The 20472-nt window shown below is 37.2% G+C and overlaps 3 protein-coding genes and 1 pseudogene across 5 annotated transcripts; 1 reads left to right on the top strand and 3 right to left on the bottom strand.

Moving 5' to 3' along the window:
• Positions 1–253: 253 nt before the first annotated feature.
• Positions 254–4262, bottom strand: LOC126607583 (uncharacterized). The gene is made up of 13 exons (XM_050275236.1): positions 3996–4262; positions 3375–3484; positions 3176–3286; positions 3020–3077; positions 2841–2930; positions 2480–2574; positions 2311–2364; positions 1850–1987; positions 1579–1636; positions 1339–1453; positions 1077–1146; positions 843–914; positions 254–632 (listed from the first exon to the last, which is right to left on the bottom strand). The coding sequence occupies exons 1-13, from the start codon at positions 4162–4164 to the stop codon at positions 516–518; spliced, it is 1257 nt and encodes a 418-aa protein (XP_050131193.1). The 5' UTR covers positions 4165–4262; the 3' UTR covers positions 254–515.
• A 7544-nt stretch (positions 4263–11806) lies between these two features.
• LOC126607587 (uncharacterized) lies at positions 11807–14870 on the bottom strand. 3 transcript variants are annotated; one of them, XM_050275241.1, is made up of 11 exons: positions 14707–14870; positions 14403–14482; positions 14235–14305; positions 14089–14138; positions 13649–13722; positions 13500–13562; positions 13027–13147; positions 12744–12806; positions 12593–12672; positions 12433–12504; positions 11807–12333 (listed from the first exon to the last, which is right to left on the bottom strand). In XM_050275241.1, the coding sequence occupies exons 2-11, from the start codon at positions 14432–14434 to the stop codon at positions 12252–12254; spliced, it is 708 nt and encodes a 235-aa protein (XP_050131198.1). In that variant the 5' UTR covers positions 14435–14482; positions 14707–14870; the 3' UTR covers positions 11807–12251. The 3 variants fall into 3 exon arrangements, with proteins under 3 accessions (XP_050131198.1, XP_050131200.1, XP_050131199.1); XM_050275243.1 differs by having other exon boundaries at positions 13027–13114; positions 14707–14869; XM_050275242.1 differs by lacking the exon at positions 14707–14870 and adding an exon at positions 14650–14704.
• Positions 14689–17105, top strand: LOC126607758 (uncharacterized). The gene is made up of 2 exons (XM_050275479.1): positions 14689–14776; positions 16179–17105. The coding sequence occupies exons 1-2, from the start codon at positions 14689–14691 to the stop codon at positions 17072–17074; spliced, it is 984 nt and encodes a 327-aa protein (XP_050131436.1). The 3' UTR covers positions 17075–17105.
• On the bottom strand, positions 17089–19500 carry LOC126608940 (uncharacterized; annotated as a pseudogene).
• Positions 19501–20472: the final 972 nt, after the last annotated feature.

Here is a 20472-nt window from a genome sequence, read left to right as displayed (position 1 = left end):
GAAGTGTGAGAGGGAAATTATCGACATCGATATTATCGTCAATATTTGTACGATATGTACATGGATATGTTCCGAAATACCGTGATTCGAAAAAACCGAAATATCTTCGATATTTCGTCAATATTATCGATATTTCAGACTATGTGCATAACATGTCCATGCCGTGTGTATATTTTAAATGTCCTATTTCTGTCCTAAAATTAAAAAATTGTCCTATTTTTGGTATTTCCCTACAAATTATACGAACGTAAGATATAAAAAGGCGAATTTTCGATATGAACAGTATCCATCCAAATACATGGCCAAAAGAAAAATCCGTCAAAATGTAGTAAATCTCTGTTCACTGCACTGACGGCATTTCACTTGGGCAACAACTTCGGCCCCGTCTCGCTTTTCTTTCTTCATTCCCTAATCTATTCACGAAGAATACAACATAAAAACTCAAGGGCAGACAAACAAAACCTCAGCAAAAGTACATTACTCGCAAACATTTCACTCGAAACCACTATATACATTCATGGTTTGTGCTGTGCATAAATTGAGGTACGGACAGCTTGGTGAGGAGTAAGGGCCTTTCCGTTCACAAGCAACTGTTCTATGAAATCCACACGAAATGATTTGAACTCGTAGAACTGCCAATAATGGGAACCGAAAAACAAAATTAACAAAAAATCGTTATATTCATTGATTGTTCAATAAAGAGAGTAAATACTTGTTACTGCTGTTCATAAAAATCTACAATCTTACATTCCAAGAATAAGATTATCTGAAATATTCTAATTAAAAACTCTTTATTATAACTAATGAAAATAAAGAACGTCTAAATTATGTGAAACGAGTACCTTTTCTTTCCAAGAAAACTTGAAACGCCGATGAAAAGGTTCCAGTATTGTTAGCTGATCTCCTTCTTTGATCTGTGAGAACGAGGTACAGTTTGACTCTTAATCACTTGAATTGGTGAGGGACGATAGCATAGTTGCTCAATATACATAAAGGTCAAACCAATCCGTATTTGGGATGTAAAGAAAGTACATGGTTTCTATTTCTCATTTTATTCTTAAGCTGCCAAGTCTTACCGAATCATATTGAATGCCATAAACTGACACAACAAAGCATATTTGATTTGAATCGCATGCCAAGTAGTACCTAACAAAGAAGATGAAAGGATAAAATAGTCAAGAACAAAGCAAAAGCACTGACAATTCAAATGCACTGAGCACCCAGCAAACTCTCTCACACACGAGCAAGTTTTTCTAATCACTTCAAGTTTCACGACGACTTAGTTCTACATATTAGTGACAGAAGATGTAAAAGAAAGGTGTCTTGCAGAGGACTTACAGTGGAGCAACGTTGTCATGCTTAATAAAGAATAGCACTTTTCCCACTAGTGCTACTGATTTGTTCAGACCCTCTGATAGAATATCTACAGTAGCTCTTTGATATGAGGAGTTCACTAATAGAAGATGCAAACAAAGAAAATCAGTATATTCATGTGGGAAAGAAAGAGCAATGAGGCAGGCTCACTGAAAATTACAAATCACCATAATCCAAAATACATGAAAGAATAATGAAGCATACAGTTTACACCAGCCAGAGATGATGCTAAAGACAGAAGTCGTTTAGATCTAGCATGCCCCTGCAAAACAAAAATCATAAGGTCGAGAACCGGCACATATCATATTGATCTAAAAACCGCTTGCTGTAGGATATCCTTAACCTGTGCTTCTTGAAGTACTTAATTTCACTCACAACATTACATAGATATTTAAGTGTGCTTAGTTCCCATTTCTAACTTAATCTCAACATTGAAGACACCGAAATACCACATTTATAACGAGAAATGCATTACCCTTAACAGATTATCCAGCCTGTCAAGAAGGCTAACAATCTTTTGAACCTCCTCTGTAGCATTGAGACCAGGATCCTTTAAAGCAGCAGCTTCAAATCCAGAAAGGGCCCTTTCATAGTTTTCCAGATATCTGTTTACCTGAAACCAGAAACTTAATCTTACAATCATACAAAACATGAGATATTGAGCAGTACTAAGGACCCAATCTGATGGCAGCATGTCTTTCTAAGACTCATGCAACTTATGTCACTTCATATACATCCTCCTCTGTACTTAACAAAAACAGAAAATAATAAATAATTTATCATTACTGTTTCCTATTCTCTCCCCTTGTATTAATACAACTCCATCTTTAACCTTCTAGACGCTGATTCATAGAAAGGAAAGATTGACGAATCACATCTACTTGAGAAACTTATGAGTACTAATTCCAGACAAAACACAAGAAAAACTGAGCTTACAGTGGCACAGTTAAAATATAGGTCTGGATTGGACTGCATTCTTTCATCCTTTTCCTGATACGCAACATAAAACATTAGAACATCTTCTAACTGACAGAAGATCCATACTTACAAGAAATACAGCACATAGACAACTGACTCTGCGGAAGTTCTTACTTTACGCACTTACAGCATTTTGGTATGCCTTCAAAGATTGCAGAAGTTTGGAATGGTCCCAAGCTCCAGTCACAAAGAAACTTGTAAGACATGCATTTCCAAGATTGTCTGCCAATTAAGTTAGAAAAATTCAGTTAAACAGAATAAGCAATGATCTCCAAAAAATAACCAAAGAAATGAAACAAGGGATTAAGTGAATCAGTAGAAAATATTTATGCATGTACAAGATACCAGTCAAATCAAGCTAACTGGAAGAAGGCTGGTAAATGGCAAAGCAAACTCAGTGTTACATGCTATACAACTTATCAAGTATAAATCTTACTCAAATCCGAAGAATATAGAACTTTTTGAGATGGTTGATTATGAGATCTTACACCATGAATTCCCATCCTTGACATCAAGAGTTACGGCTTCCTTGGCATGTTGAATGCTTTCATCAACAAGTTCTGCCTCATTGTCGGTACCTAGAAAAATGATGAAAATTAGGTAAGCATAATGACGCACACATCATGAAAAACAACAAGAAAAACAAGTTGAGAGACAAAACGGTTGCCTTGAGCCATTTTTCTTTCAAGCATCGAAAGTTGACAAAGTATCTGCCTGTTTGGACCCTGCTTCCAAACGCAATGCACATATCAATCATAAAACTTATAGTACAATGAATCGAGAGGTCACTGCAATAAACTACAAAAATCTAATCAAGAATAACCTTGCTTAGGGCAAGAGTAAAGCAGTTCTTGGCTGAAGATAGATCTCCCTTCTTCCAAATGCAGTTACCTAAACATAGCCAAGCATCTGCAAGAGATGGATTCAACTTAACCTGCATCATCGTTTAATCTATTTCAGTGGAAGTGAACTGACAGCATTACAAACATGCTCAACTACAGGAAGTCACAATGCATTCTTACAGCTTTTGAGAGATGATCCTCTGCTTCTTTTCTATAATTCGGTAAAACATCCAGTATCTTTCCTCTCAGATATTCATATTTCGCACGTTGAGCCGGATGTTTTCTTTGCTCTGGTTAAAGACACAGTGTTTGAAACTTGAACTAATAAGATACAAATACAAATGCAACATAATAACAAAGGAATTAGCAGTGACAGATTCGAGAACCAATGTAGGCATTATCGTCACAGAAATAAACTTATATCAGGGGGAGATTTTGAATTCATCAACTTTTTAGTCTATTTCTCAAATTTTAAGCTTCTATGAGAACCAATGTAGTCCAAAATTGGAACTTCAAAGTTGAAACGAGCATATCAACGAAAACCCACAAAAGAGAAAGGCACAAATCGGGTTTATAATGAAAGGGCAGTAGGGATGGTTAATGGGTGGCCATGGATACTCCATATATCACCATCATCCCCATCACAAGCACAAACATCACCACTCACCACGACAATAAACACATATCTACACTTAAATGGAACTCCATTTAACTAAATCGGTATCCATTGACCATCCCTAAAGGTCAGCTTCAAATGGAATTAACAGAGATTAAAACGAAATGGGTAAATGGAAATATTACCAAGAGGAATGGAATCGAGGAGGTTGAGGGCAAGATCGGAATCGGCGTTTAATCTGGAGATTTTGTCATCCGGGTCGGCCGGAAAGTAGGTGTCTCGGAGGAGGTAAAGAGCTTCGGCAGCTCTTGCGGCTTTGGCCAGTGCGTCGTCTTCCACTGCTCGACTGCTCATCGCTCAGACACAGTCGCACGCAGAGCCAACTGTGAGAACGAGAAAGGACAGCGACAAAGGGAGACAGGGAAACAAATGGTTCGAAACGCGTCGTTTTCGTCTGCCCCAAGGATTGAAGCTTAATTAAACGGTGACCCAGGTCGTATGATTTGGGCCGGATTTGAGAAACTAGCCCTGTCTTTGCAGTTGGGCTGTACAGTTCCCTCAACTGGACCGCTGTCCACAGAAATAAAAATGAGGCCCATTTATGAATTCTAGGCAGCAGTAGTTTGAATTTTCACTTACATGAACTGTGGGTTAAACCTATTTTATGGAACTTTTGCCGCATCAAAAGCTTCTCAAGACACTTTGAAGATGTTTTAGCTGTCGGAACTCCGTTTTGGCTACCTTTCAGGCCACTCTGGTTTGTTTTTTTTGTCATTCAGTACTACGGTCTGGTAGTATTCATTTTCACTTGTAAGTGAAAGATCTTAGGTTCGAATCTCATGCATGACGAATTCGATATTAAACTAGGTTGCCCATTGTGTGATTTAACCGAACTCTCTCCTCCCCTTAGTGTAAAATATATTTGTTTTACTAAAAAAAAACTCAAAAATTCAATAAAGATATGCGTGGCAGTAAATGACAACATCAAATCAAATGGATTATAAAATATTTCTTACTGCACAAGCAAAATGTATTAATAGGAATTGGATCCCATCCAGATCCATTTTGTGGGGATCTTTAGGATCCTCACATCTTAGTTATTCATCATGTATCCTACGGTCAAAAATCATTTGACTTTTTTTATTTAAAATTAAACAAAAATAGTATCTAACAAAAATTGGTCGCGCGATATATGATATACGGCTAGAATGTGGTAATCCCTAAGATCCCCACAAAATGGATCCAGAGAGGATCCTCATCCATATTAAAAAAATTAAAAATTTAAAATTTAAAAATTTAAAAAATTTAAAAAAAAAAAACCCAACTATAACATTTTTCAGGAAAACTTTTACGGAAATGGATCATCTCTAGATCTCTTCCACCAAGTCCACCAAGGCTACAAATCCGAGCATTTGAAATTTGATCCAACAGCTAAAGTTATTATAACTTTTAAAATGAACTCTTGTTTATAGTCGTTGGATCAAATTTCAAATGCTTGGATTTGGCTAAAGTTATTATAACTTTTGTTCTGAGATTTCTTCCATCCATCTAAACATGCTTACAAGATGATATCCAAGGCTTTGTGGGCTGGCACGAAATATCGAATTAGACCACTTAATTTGAAGACTCTAGTCAACATCACCCTCCCTCGTGTTTGATCAAAGCTAGATCATGAGTAAACTAATTACAAACCCTATGGATGGTTCGATACGATCTTATAATGTTGAGAAATTTTTCATGGTTCGACTCCTAGTCATGCCCACAAAGTAACATTATGGTCAGTTCTATGTTATGTTCTGGCCAATTTGACTTATTTTACACCTATAATCATATCGCATCATAACAAAAGTCTCTTCTTCAACCTAAAAGGTAGACATTTTCCAAGTCGTACAATATAACCTATGCAAACCGCATTATGATAAGTGTATGTTAAAATTCAAACGTGAATTTGATGAGGACATGCTACCAAATTAATACTAAGTACTAGTAGTTAGCGTAACGTGCACACCGTTGGTTGGTTTGGTTAGTTAAGCATCGTTAATCATTAAATTTTCGGTAGAAACTCCACCATGCAAGTTAGTAAATAGATGAAGAAACTTGGTGGGGAATCGGATGGGATTATTTATCATTGATTGGATTATGATAAGCTGTCCGGCGTTGATTAAGAAACGACAACTTGCTTATGTGTGGATCAAGGTATTAAATATCGGTAATATCGGAAATATCGGTAGTCCGAAAATACGGAAATATCGATGGAAATATCGGGATAATATCAATATCGATAAAAATTACATGGAAACCATGGAAATTGTAAGAAAAACTTGGAAATTTTTATTGAAACTTTGCAGGATGTTTATTTAGTCAATTATCTATTAGTTTATCACAAAAAAATGGAAGGAAATGCATTGCATGATGAATTTAACATTATCAAGTTGATTATATAGCGAGCTGACAAACATTGTGAGTGTAGAAAATATGTAGTAATTAATGAAAGAAGTTTAAACACACCAATTGGGGCTTATTGCGGCAAGTTTTTTAGATATGACCTCGCATCAAGTCGTCTTTTGTGTTAATTTGTAATCTTAACGGGTTTTGTTGTGTTGTGTCAATTAGTTAAATTAAGCGGTACATCCAATTGGGGCTTATAAACATTTTAATTCTCCTTAAAAATCTAAGGGCATTTAATCAGGATTTTAAGTGATTCTTTAAAGTTTAAGGGGTATTCGATCATGATTTTTAAGAAATTCATACATTCCAAATGTATTCATTTAGAAATTGATTCGAAGAGATTTTTAAAAAGTTGGGAAACTCGAAAAAATTAGAAATATTTCACATAATATTTTAAACATTCTCAAATCGCTCCCTGAAAATTTGAGGGAATTCACTTAAAATTTTACATAAAAGTTTTAAAAATTATTAAACTTCATCAAAATTCATAAATTTTTAAATCTATTATAATCCTTTAAAATCTGAATGGAGTAAAAAATTAAAATCTAAACCTAATATGAAACAATCACTAAATTACATAGAATTTCTAAACCAAATCTAACAAGGATCAATTACAATTCTAATACGATGTTGTAATTACTTGGAGTTTTTTAGGGCAATATAAGTAGATGATTTGGGGGCCTGAAACTTGCTTAAATCCCTAAATTGCCAATTGAATCGAGAAAGAAGAGAAGACAGAGAGAACGAGTCAACGATCCTTCCTCCTCCTCATCGCCCTCCTCTCCATCTTCGCAATCTCCGCCCCTGCAAAACCCTCTTCGTTTCCTCCTACTCCTTCTCCCTCCGCCGCCTCCCCTCCTCCTCTTCGTCCTCTGGCTTCGTCACCATCGTCATCGAGATTAACCAGATCCTACCCAAGACCCCCTTTCTTTCTTCTTCTCTTTCTTTCCTTCTCTGCACACTCTCTTCTCTCTCAAAACCCTCTCATCACTCTCACTTTTTCTCCCGTGATTACCCTAGTACACGGCACCCACACCATCGTTCCGTAGACGGCATCACCATCAAAACCTCATCTTTCTCTCTCTTCCTCTTGTCTTTGCAAGATCAACGAAACCCATAAACCTCCGGCGAGTTTTCTTTATTTTCTCCGGTTAGGTAAGCTTGGGTGTGTGTTATGGAACGAGATCAGGTCGGGGGAACGCTCACCCAACTCCGGCGAACCCGTGACTGTTAAGGAGCTTTCCGAATACCTTCGGCCATTTCACGGCGAACCAAGGGTATAAACTTACTCCTCTCTCTTTCCTCTTCACGTTGGTAATTAGATCGGAGTCTAAGGTTTGCGTTTGTAATCGGCCGGAGCTGTAGAAGCTCCGGCGTTCTTCTCCGAGTAGCACAGTTATTATCGATAATATCGCGATATTTTGACGAAAACATGTTGGATACCTATTTAAATATCGGTACCGTAAAAAACCGATAATATTGGCGAAATATCGCCGATATTATCGGCATTTTGTTCCTTGGTGTGGATGATGCAGTCTTGTGTGCAGTCATATATATTATCCTTATTATAAAAGAAAAATGAACAAAAAATTCAAAAAAAATTAGTTTTAATGAAAAAGAACAAATAAAGGTGTAGTGAATAGTATTAAGGAAAGGTAAAAATATAGTTTTTTTTGTTAAAAATGAACAGTACTAGAGTGTTTTGTTAAAACTTCCTATTATAAACCGTATACTGTGTGATTCCGAGTATTACTAGATATACCAAGTTTTAAACATAATTTGCAAATCATGTGATATATGATCAATAGAAAATAAATACGTTAATCAACAGTTAAATAATAATATAATCGTCAACCACCATGTTACGTAATTTTTATAAAATTTAATCTAAATAGTTTGCCACCAGCATTACTCGTAGGGAACTTTAACGAAAAGCACCCGGTACTGTTCACTTTAACGAAAAACCACATTTTTACACTAAAAAGTCAATCCTGGTACTATTCACTTTACCCTTTATTTTGTCCTTATCATTAAAACTCAAATTTTTCAGGCCCTTTTCATTAGTTTTCCTTTACTCGTATGATCCCAATCTGTTCGTGACAAAAACACCTTCTCAACTGTGATTGGCATGGCGTGCGTGCAACCTACCGACAAATAATATTTTCTCAACAGTATGAACTCCCCGACATTCCAACTTTATGCATATACTAATAAGTAATAACATAGTTTTTAATGTTTTAAATTAACGTTTCATAATTTATAATTCCAATATGGTATTTGATGTTTTAAGTCAAGAGTCTAGAAAGAAGGATTTGTAGCTCAAACAATTAATAATAATTTTTTAATACAAGTTATATTAAGAAAGCGGAAATTGACTTCAAAAACTCAATGGAAAGGTACATGTTTCTAACCACTTGAGTTATAAAGTTATTGCATAATTGCATATGTTAGCCTTGCAATCGAGATCATGTGTTTGATTTGAAGGTCCTCTCCTTTAATAATACGTACATCGTAATATCTATATACTTAAAATGGGATGATTTTCACATACATTATTTTAGCTTTTCACTCGCTCTCATTTTATTTACAGCCACATAATTAAACATAAGTACATAGGAAGAAACAAAAAGTATGTGTCAATTATTTCCCGAAACAACCACCCTTAGGATCAAAAAGGCAAATTCAAAATTTTTAACAAATATCAAGAAGAGCAAATGATCTTAGACACGTAATGAATCTTGAAGTACTATTTCCGCATTTCCTTGACGAAATCCATCCACATCAGAATTACTCGTTAATCAACAAGTATCTGAAAAAGAATGTAATTTGGAAGAAATTAAAAGGCAATTTCTTCATGTAAAAAAATGAAAAACGAGCAGATAAGTCTCCAAAGGAGAAAAGAGTGGACAATAGGAAAGACGCATTAAACTCTATTATTTCCAATGATTAAGGCGATAAACTTGGTCCTTGGTACGTGTCGAACAACTCCGGTTGGACCGGGCCCAGAAGTAAACCCACGAAAACGACATGAATAAAAATTGACTTGAAAATATCCGAAAACTATTGGGGGCAGCGAGTCCGGTGACTCAGCACCTCTAGCTGGAATTCGGGAAGGTAATAATTGGGTCCCACACGCATTCACAGCGAAAATTCGCAGGAACACATCAAAGTTTGATACACTCAAACACATGCTCCTTCCATTCCTTTTCCCAACCTTTTCATCCCCAAACGCGCATTTATTTTCTTCTTTTATTTTGTTAAGGGTTGATTTCATCTTTTTCCCCTACAATTTTCTAGTTACTTCACTTTCGTCCTTCAACTTTCTTTCGTCTCAAGTTCACACTTGAACTTTGAAAGTATGTCTAATAAAAAATATAAAGTGGGTTTTGTTACAAAAGTTGACAGTATGAAACGTTATTCTATTTCAATTTTTTTTTTTAACAAACGATATTATCTATACCAAATGAGAGAGACTAAACCTTACAATGAGTTAGCAACAATGTGATTAAAATTCAACTTTTGCAATAACTGAACTTAAGACCTCTCACTTACCGATGAAGAGGAATATTACTAGGCTACAGTACTAATTAGCAATAAATGCCTAGTTGTAGACATAAGCAATCACATATAAGTCGGTGAGGGGCATTTTGGTCTACTTATATGAGTTACCAAAATACTCTTCAAAAATCACAAAAACTTTGCCACATGCAAAAAGTTAGATTCAAGTCAATTACCGAACAAACTCTTATTTTTTGTTAAAATAACATATTAACACTTCACCACATACAATACTACTACTCCCCTTGTCTCTCTTCTTTCTCTCCCTCCACATTTTGCGTTGTGACAGTTGGTCGATAAAATGAAGTGCTGCCATAATCGACACCATAGACGCTCCCTTCTAAGTTTGTCAACTTTGTATTTGAGGAGCAAAATGAAACAACCACTAAATTGAAGTAGCAAATTTGTACTTAACTTTTTTGGCAAAACACCAGACACGTAGTGGCATACACCAAACGAGTAGAACCACTTACACTTACGACTCTGATTGACTCGCTCTCCCCTCTATAAAACCCCCTCGCAACGTTTTCTCACAAACCAACCAACTCTTTAACCAGATTCCAATTCATCAAAGTTTACATAGGGCTCTCTCTCTCTCTCTCTCTCTCTCTCTCTCTCTCGACTTTCAAATGGGAAACTACATCTCATGCACTTTGGCCACGCCGATGATCAAGAGCTCCAAGTCAGCGAGGGTGATCTTCCCCAACGGCGACGTCCGGCAGTTCCGGGAGACGACCAAGGCGGCGGAGCTCATGCTGGAGTGTCCCAACACCTTCTTGGCCAACTCGACTTCTCTCCACATTGGCCGGAGATTCTCCGCCCTCAGCGCCGATGAGGAGTTGGAGTTTGGGAACGCATACATCATGTTTCCAATGAGGAGGCTCAGCTCCATAGTCACGGCGGCCGACATGGCCGTGTTCTTCATGGCGGCTAACTCCGCTGCCAAGCGTATATCCGGCTGGAAGGTTAGGATATTGCCGGAGAGTAGTTGCGGAGGAGGAGAAGTGGCGGCGGTGGAGAGTGGGAAAGAAAATCATGGTGATAAAGATCATGAAGGTGATCATCAAGGTCCGTTGCGGCTGAGCTTGGACGGAGTTGAGGGGTTGCAAGTGGCAGAGTTTCAGTACAGATTAGCTGCGTCTAGGTCAAGGAAGCCGGTGTTGGAAACCATCAAAGAAGAGCCGATCGGTTCTAGATAATTAATCATAATTTTTCATTTCCTGGATTTCCTTTTTTTCGGGGGTTCAGTATATGATCTTTAGATCGTTAATACTAGATTAATAGGGAGATTAATATCGTATTAATTTCTATCGTAACTGTAATGGTGGTACTGGTAGCTGAACGGAATTTTCTTTTCTTTTTTTCCAAATACAAGGAAGAAGTTGGATTTGTATTAATTTGTGGCTTGGTTGGTGATTAATCACCAATTTATTACTACTATTGTAAAGCATGGAAGTCGGTTTGGAACGCGAAGTTAGATCTTTATAATTTTATTTTTAGTTCATAAGTTTATAAATCATATTAAATATAGCAGATTAATTAACTTAGTATAGGACAATATCTTTTCTTCTACACTCAAATTTGAATTACCATTTCGTAATTTATTAAATTAAAATATTGCTCGAATGAAAACAAAGAATATAAAATCTTGCAATGATGAAGAAATGAAAGGAACAAGTGCTTGTAATTAAAGCGATACAATTATAAGTGAAGATAAACATGCACACATAGCAACGCATTATTGGACAAGGGATGCAACGTAACAGTGAACCATCATAACACGTGAGGCGGTTGGCAACACCGTTAACTTGACGGCAAACATTGGTAACAAAAGATCTAGTGATCATGGACAACGTAGCTTTCACATCTTGTACAAGTGGTTGTCATTAATGCGATACAATTATAAGTGAAGAGAAACATACACACATAGCAACGCATTATTAGATAAGGACCACAATGTAACGATGAACCAGAATAACACATGAGGCAGTTGGCAACACCATTAACTTGACGGCGAACATTGGTAACAAAAGATCTAGTAATCATGGACAACGTAGCTTTCACATCTTGTACAATGTGTCCAACGTGAGACAAATTAGTACAAGGATCTTGCCCCGCTGTGGGGACCTAGAGTATTCCAACTCTTAGATTTATTGTTGTAAAAAATCGGAGTCTTGCGTCCGCGAGTAACCTAAAAATACAGAAATTGAAGAGTTTCACGAGCCTCAGTTTATTGTATTTGACAAAATATACAAAAACATCGCTCTTCCGTACATAACAAACAACATCCATATCTGGTGACGAATTGCTAAACCTACTCAGGCCTCACGGAGAATGGGTGGACCGTCAGTCTTAAAGCTACATAACTACAGCTGGTTGTCAAGAATCTTTGACATACTAACTGCACAGAACTACAGCAATACAGCATATTGCGCTCAAATGTCCATGTTGTCGAAAATTTCTCCATCTTCATCGTAGCGCAACTTGTCCATCAGAAATCCATCAGCCACCAGGTTACTGCCAAAAACAGTGGGTAAACAGAAAACCCCTTAGTCGTTGGTTCTTTGTGGGAGCACTTGTTAAAATTTAAAGAAGTTTGAGATGATCGTAACCCACCTTAAACAGCAAACGTGGAAGCTCACAACACGCTTAAGTTTCCTATTGTAGAAAAAGAAATTGAACGACCATCTGCAGGAAACAAAAGAGCGCAATGTCATTGACAGGTATATGCAGCCACGAATGTGTAAATTGATCAAGTAACAAAAAGATAACTCACATGGATCCTCTCTCAAGAAACGGATCAGCATCTGAGTCCGGACTGTAACTGTAAACTTCACATTCCGCTAGTCTAACAACCTGCATTGCAAGGTATCAGAAAATTGCCTCCTGGAATTACCTGCTTTCACTTCTTTTGAAAGTATGCTTACCTCATCCAAAGCCTTGTACAAGGCTTCCAGCAAGGAACTGCCCTCATTTGTCTCTGTCCATTCCTGAAATTTAATTGTCCCAGCAAAACCAGAGAACAGGATCAACATCGTCGTCAGCGTAATAAAGCCGTCAATATTCTATAAAAACTAAATGATATGACAAATAATAATGAACTAGACTCAGCATCTGGTCAACAGAGGATTGCAAAGTAATGTAACTGTAGCTGCACAAAAGTAACATACACGGACAACAAAGCAAGAGCACATTTTATCACAGCCATACCCTTGATGCTTCAAACATATAGGTATCAAAAATCTGCTTAAAACTGTCCCAGCTTTCCTCTGTGAAGAACTGATGAGCATTTACTGCACTGGAGTGGAACCGCAAAGATGTAGGTAATGCACTTACAAAAATTACAAAGAAACTATTAAGAAGGAACTCCACGTCAATGCCTGAGAGTACAATATACTCCAAAGTCATCAGGTGCAAAATAAAAACAAAATCCACAACACAAATGTTCCAACTTTTTTTACTTGGGAAATGGAGAGACTTGAACTCTCAGCTCCATGCAGAGCGACAGTTCGAACTGTCTGTCAAACCTCTTGACAACACTCCCAATGCAAACATAAGAGGATTATACAGCGGGTTGCCACGTCGCCCAATAAGCTGACCGTGACATTACCCATAATCCTCTTGTTCAGGCCTCCATGAAATGAAATAAATGTGTTTAATAAAGCCCAAAGAAACAGGGATACCTGAAGTCATAGTCCGGATACAAGTGATAGAGTGTCAAAACAAGGTAAATCAATGTCTTCCGGCTGGAATGCACATAAAGTATTACAAATTAAACATCGATGAGAAACAACGTGCAATTTTCCACATCTATCTAGTTAACATAGGTCACCTGGATCTGGTCAGCAGAAATTCAGCAGGCGAGGAAGAATCAGAGTCCGAAGATTTCCCAAGATAATCAAGAATCTGAGTATTTCAACAGAACAATAATATCGAGATCAATCTATCACTTATATAGCAAGAGAATATTGGATGGCAAAAAATGAAAGTACGAATATGCAAGAAAGCTTTCAGATGTTTGGAAACCGATATACAGCAAACATCCTTACATACTAAAATATAAAATCAGATCGATACATATGATAATATACAGATAAGTAAATGAGAGTAGATGACAACAAAAAATACCAAATCGACATAAAACAACAACAACAACAAGGCCTTATCCCACTAAGAGGGGTCGGCTGTATGAATCCTAAAACGCCACTGCGCTAGGTTTTGCGGCAAGCCATAGCAAATCTACACAGAATTATAAAAATTGTTATATTTTACCTCATTCTCCAAACCGAGAGACAATTTCTTATCCGATCCGGTGTGTTTGCCTAGTAATTAAAACACAACAGAAAACAAGTCTTTCTGCAACAAATCACAAACACGTTGATAGCTCGAAAAATTCAAAAAAAAAAAAAAGTACCCACACGAGTAAGCTTCAAGACAACCCTGAATTGTTCGCTCTCCGAGATTCAAATCACTAAAGAAATCATTTAACCTGCAAAAGTAAAGCCCAAAACTTTATTACATTTACAAAAAAATGCACAGAATTAGAATGTAAGGACCAAATTAAGTGGCTGCTATTGTAAATTTACCGCTCCAACGGGGTGTATTCCAAGAACTTCATACTCAGCGAATGTCGAAAGCACCCAAATTATTACAGAAAAAGGAGATCCTGTAAAATTAAAAATTAAAACAATTTCAAATTTCAACCACATTTGTACACACACTCCACAGATACAAATGAAAATATGAAAATTGCAAAAAAAATAATAAAAGCGTAATTAAGCGCATGAACTACAAGCATTTACTGAGAACTGGATTAAATTAAACTACTAGTACCGAAAAATTAGCGAAAAAAATGGGACCGAGAGAAGAAAAATGACGAGACGGGAGTACCTGAGAGGAAATTTGAATGATTTGAACAAGTCGAAGACGACGAGGGTTCCGATTTGGACGTTGGATTTCGGTAAAAAGGGGTTCTAGAAGGTTTCGGACAGCCACCAATTTGGAATATTCCAAATTTTGATTAGATTTCAGTTGGTGCTTCGTCGGTAACTCTTCAAAGTCAAACCTCTCCATAGTTTAAGCGTGTTGGTGCACTATTAGATGGGCGCCACGTGTCCATCTTTCGGACAATTGACTTATGGATAAGGATCAGCCGTACGACCGAAATACATTGAGAGCCAGCCCGTTTATCCAGCCGGCCTACTGGACTTTCAGCATTTGACTGATAATGTTTCATTTGTTTGGTCTTGGATAAGTGCTTTTCAGGCTAACATTTGTTTGGTCTTGGATAAGTGCTTTTCACGCTCTTTTATATATTTCACGTTTGTCTTGTTAAATTTTGTTTATAGGGAACTGTTATTAGTATTTTAAAATTTTCATTATACACTCGTGTATTTTTCTTTTTAATTATAGAAAATTTGAAATGTCAAATGAAATATTTGGAATGCTAATAACAATTCCTTTGTCTATTAATCTTCTTCAATTGTCTTGATCAAACGGCCAGAAATGGATAGGAGTGTATGAGATATAAATGTGTCTTGATAACATCGCCCTTTGATCTTTTATTTTCCAAACTCATTAATGGAGGCTTAACTGTTTCATTTGTCTGGTCCTTAACTGTTTTACTCATTAATGGAGGCTTAACATCTAAGAGAAAAGTTAAAGAGACTCTATGAAGTATCTACCATCTCATCTTTTTTGCACAATAATTATATTGTTGACACCGAAACTAAATTGTTTCATGATTTGAATGCTTATAAATATGTTATTACGACTTAGGTGCAATACCACGATTAGATAGACTGAAAAAGTTTGAGTCTTTCCTTTCTTTTCTTTGTTTTTGAAAAAATGGTAAAATTCATGACCAACAAAGAACGAGTACAAACGGACTCCAAAACAAGAAGCACCAATGAAAAGAGGGGCCGAAAAAAAAAACACAGGAGACAAAGCCGAAATATAGCTCATCCCGCACCAAAACAAACAAACAAACAAAAAACAAAAAAACACACTAAATATTTACAGGTCTTGTGGATGCAAGCTCAAAGACAGCTTTCCTTCCTTTGGCTTTTGAGAAAGTACACTTCTGTGAGATTGATTTAACAGCGTCTCTCTCTCTCTCTCTCTCTCTCTCAACCAGGTACTCCTCTTTCTCTCTCTAATTTGTTGATACTCTTTGGTATTATGGTTTTTCTCATGCAGAATTCAGATGGTTCCTTCATAATTTTAAGGTTTTATGGAACCTGTTTGTTTCGTGATTTATGATCTTTTTCTTTTCTTTTTTTTTTGTAATTTGATTTGGGTGCCATTTTTTTTTAAAATATTTCTTAAGCTTGTATCATAACATGTTCTCTTTCATTCCGTAGATAGGGATGGCCTCTCCCATGCAGATACCAAATCTTCCATTAGATCAGTGAAGTACAGAGACAGCCACCAGCTTTACGACGTGGTTTTTGGCAGCACCACCATCAAAACCTTGGTCACCAGAAAACCCGAAATAGTGGATTCTTGGGTAGGATGCATGCGAAGCCGTGACGACAATATTAACATCATAGGACTCGACATAGAATGGCGTTGCAAATCCTTGACAGGAGATCATACTCGCCCTTCCACTTTGCAGTTCTGCACCGTCCAACGCTCTCCCGGAACAAAATATTTTTCCCTCGACGAGGGTGGTGGGAATGGTTATAAATGTCTTGTCTTTCAGTTTAAGGATTGTGACAAGGTTCCGCAGTCGATCGTTAACTATCTTGGCAGCAAGAGTTGTGTGTTTGTTAGCGAGAGAATGACATACATCAAGGATAAGCTGGAGGAGCACTATAAATTGGACGTGGCATATCCGATCGACATTAATCAATTCATCAAGGTTAGGAAGCCTGAGAAGCCTACTAATGTGAGAAACAGTGACTGGGACAAATCGTACCTTGATCCTACTCAGGTTCGCAACGCTTGCTTGGATGCTTTAATGTCATACGAGGAAGCTTCGCGTTTCATAAGTACAAACAAGGGCCCCGGGAAAGTGAACCATAGACTGTCTTTGGATGGAATGACGCAATATCTTTTCGGTGAAACAGACCCAGAGATTGCGATGGAAGAGGAAAATAAAGAAGAGGAGGAGGAAGAAGAAGAAGAGGACGACTTTGATGTGATTGTTTCCGACGAAGTGGTAGACGGAGACTATGATATGGTAGAGGAAGATGAAGACTTTGACATGATTTCTCACCAAGATGTGTATGACTTGGAATATCCACCTCTAAAATAAATACTGAATGCTGGTTGTTTCTGTGACACAATTGAGGATTGTTTTAGCATTTACAATTCAACTTACATATGATTTGTCAGCTTTGGTTGCTTGACTTGATTTTCTCAGTATAATTTCTGTTTATATAATACAAGTAGGGTATATACTTCATTAACTGCTCACCAACAAGCATTGCAGGCCAATTTCGATTCATTCTTTTCGTCTTTGATTGATGCCTCCTGCTGAAATTGCGCGCCTCTCTCCTCTTGATCAAAGGCAATACTTAATTATGTCGATTTGCTGGTATTAGACTGAATTTAGTGACCACGACTGATATGGGGCTGGGGCTCCGTATCAAGCTGCAGGGTTGTAGGTTCTGTCTCTTCATCCGAGGAGGTTGCTGACGAACTTGAAAGATCCTAATCGCATTTTACCCACCATATCAACAAGTGAACTAGTTAGTGCCGTGTTAGCATACTAATTGGTTACCACTTGAGCGCTACCATCTATCACATTCATACACAAAATAATAGGAGGAGAACATGCATATACATACTTGGTGGCTTTGCCTGCGCAGGAGAGCAGTTACTGCCATCACCATTCCATAGATTGGCAGCACAAACCCAGAAGTTCGCACTACTAACAACTGCGCAAACACAAGCAAGAAATTAATCGAAGGTCAGATTTTCTTATGTTGTACCTTCTACCTTATGAAATTCATGAAGCAAGGTTGAAGCCAATTCATAAATGTTTTTACCATAACAAGTGGGAAAGAGTACTCTTGGTTTCCGCTGATGATGAGAGGAAGCGTATGCCGGAGAAACAGCAGAACCATAAACTACATGCACACCAAGAAACAAAACCAAAACTTGTTCAGATATGATCATCAGGATAAGAAAATGCAGAATTCATCAGTTTACTATCTGCTCGAGGAAGAGGAATTACAATGAAAGCAAGCGAACTGCCCAATAACACATTTCTTGCAGTAGAAACTGGGAACTCGTCATAGCCAGGGTTAAGGAAATCGCGATCAGTTGCAACCATTGCTATGATTCGAGGACTGTCCCTTCTCGAGATCTCCCAGTTTCCCCTGTTATTACAACCAAAGTTATAATCAGAAAAAAATGCACTTAAGCAAAGCCTTATCACGCGGAGATTAGTAACATAATTCACCTAAAGTTCATAGGTACACGCCCAAACTGAAACAGCGGAGGAGGAGCCGTGTAACCCGGCTTGAATTGCTGGAAGTAATAATAATTAATGTCACAAGGGTATTTTTCATATCATCAAATAAAATTTCTCAATGGAAGGGGTTAACTATTGGATTAATGTCAAGATTAGTGAACTCACCTGGTGGCATATCTCACAAACTGTGTCACCCTTCTCATTACACCACCTCTGTACGCATCTTCTGTGGACATACTGCAAGATTAAGACACCAATTAAATTCAATTTCGACCACAGAAACGCACATGAACATTTGATCTTGGAACGAGCTTGAAGAAATTAAAGACAATTCTTTATCTTTTAATTTGTTCTGGTTAGAGTTCGTTAATCCTCGAAACTATGACAAGGATGTCACACACCAAAATTGAAGCTTAAGAATTAGGACTAGCAATTCCGTGTTATGCTAACTAACCTTTAAGCTGCCGCAACAAGAGCACGGCGTCTCCATGTTCGAATCCTGATCCTCATCCTTACAGATCCTGCATTCTGCTAGCTTCCCAGGAGAGGAAGGTGTATCTTTGAAATCGATTTTCTGACAAGAGACATCGCTTTTCGCATCTTCGAGCGCTGAGGAAGTAGCTTGCATCGATCTGTTTCTGCTCTCGATCGCAGCCTCTAACGTGGATTCGGTGATCAATCGATCCACCAACAGTACAAAGTGCTCCCCCATCCTTAAAATCTCCACAAGAAACACAGGAATTCACAACGTTTTAAGGAAACCCCCTGGAAAAAATAAAAATCCATTTTGTTTAATACATGAGAAGTTGAACTACATTAAAACAACAGAAATCAACGAAAGAATATCGCCGTTATCAATTCATATCGTAAAAGGATACACGAAAATCAGCAAAGATCGTAACGAATCGAACCAGCTAAGAATTCAACCAAATTAAATACAAGTAGAGAAATCTGAACGATCGTAGAAAAGAAGGAAAAAGAAAAGGAAGAAGAAAGTACCCAGAAAAGAAAGCAAAGTGAGATGCCAGAAAGTCGATACCTTTATGAAAACTCAGGCCTTAAAAGGCATCAAGAAAACAAGAAAGGAAGAATCTGAGAGACTTACACGAAGAGGTTACGGTATTCTTGAAGCCAAGAGATTGAGCGACTTGTTTGTGGGAGCTCAATTTACAAATATAGCGTCTTAATCCAAGATTAATTATTTAATTAACATGTGTGTTCTAAATTAGTGGCGTTAATACAGCACTCTTGTCTCTCTCTTTCTCTCTCTTACTTTTTGTGCAAGATATTTATGTCGACATGTTGTTTTTTTTTTTTTTTTTTTTTTTTAACATTGATATTTTTACATTAAAGAGAAATGAGAGTTCGGCTATGAACATGGACAACTTAATTTGTTATTCAATTTATCATCCACGAGATTCAAATCTAAGACTTCTCACTTTTAAGTGAAGATGAATATCATCGTATCATAGTATTGTGTGACAACGTATCGTTTTTATATATGGATTGGAAACGGATCATCTCTAGATCATTTCCACCAAATCCAACTAATCATCTAATTTGGATCCTTGAAATTTGATCTAATAGTTAAAGTTATTATAACTTTTGAAATGATCTCTTATTGTAATTATTGGATTAAATTTTAAGTATCCGAATTGATTGATCGATGGATTTAATAAAATGGATCCGAAGATAAGCCCTTCCCATATGAATTAAGAGCAAGGAGAGAGAGAGAGAGAGAGAGAGAGAGAGAGAGAGAGAGAGAGAGATTCTAACGGGAAGGCCAAGGCTCGACTTCCACGATTCCTTGTACTTTAACCGTTATAACTGTTAAGACTTTCCACAACTTACTTTCAAGGTAAATTTCATTTTCTCATCTCTCACCACACCATCGTTGTTTTTGGGGGGTAACTTTGGTACAACATTTTCACCTGCAGATCTCTAACTACCAAGTCTCTAAATAGGAAAATAAAATGCACTGAAATCATTGTTGCTCATGACATGATATCACAAACTTAAGATTCCTTGTTTGGTTTGTTAATTGCATTTTAATTACGTAACTAATAGTTGTTTGTTCAAACGCATATATATGAGAGATCAATTGATCATTTTTCATGCAAGTGGACTTTCACTACAGTGGTTGAAAGGAGTTATGCAATTGCATCTCGGCGTGGATTCGAACCCCATTAGCTTCTTAACCTAACATCTAACCACTAAGCTATCATATTTAACAA

This window comes from Malus sylvestris, chromosome 16 (genome assembly GCF_916048215.2).
Source record: "Malus sylvestris chromosome 16, drMalSylv7.2, whole genome shotgun sequence".
Classification (NCBI taxonomy): domain Eukaryota; kingdom Viridiplantae; phylum Streptophyta; class Magnoliopsida; order Rosales; family Rosaceae; genus Malus; species Malus sylvestris.
The sequence above is the reverse complement of the archived record's forward strand: the minus strand, read 5'-3'. Positions and strand labels throughout refer to the sequence as shown.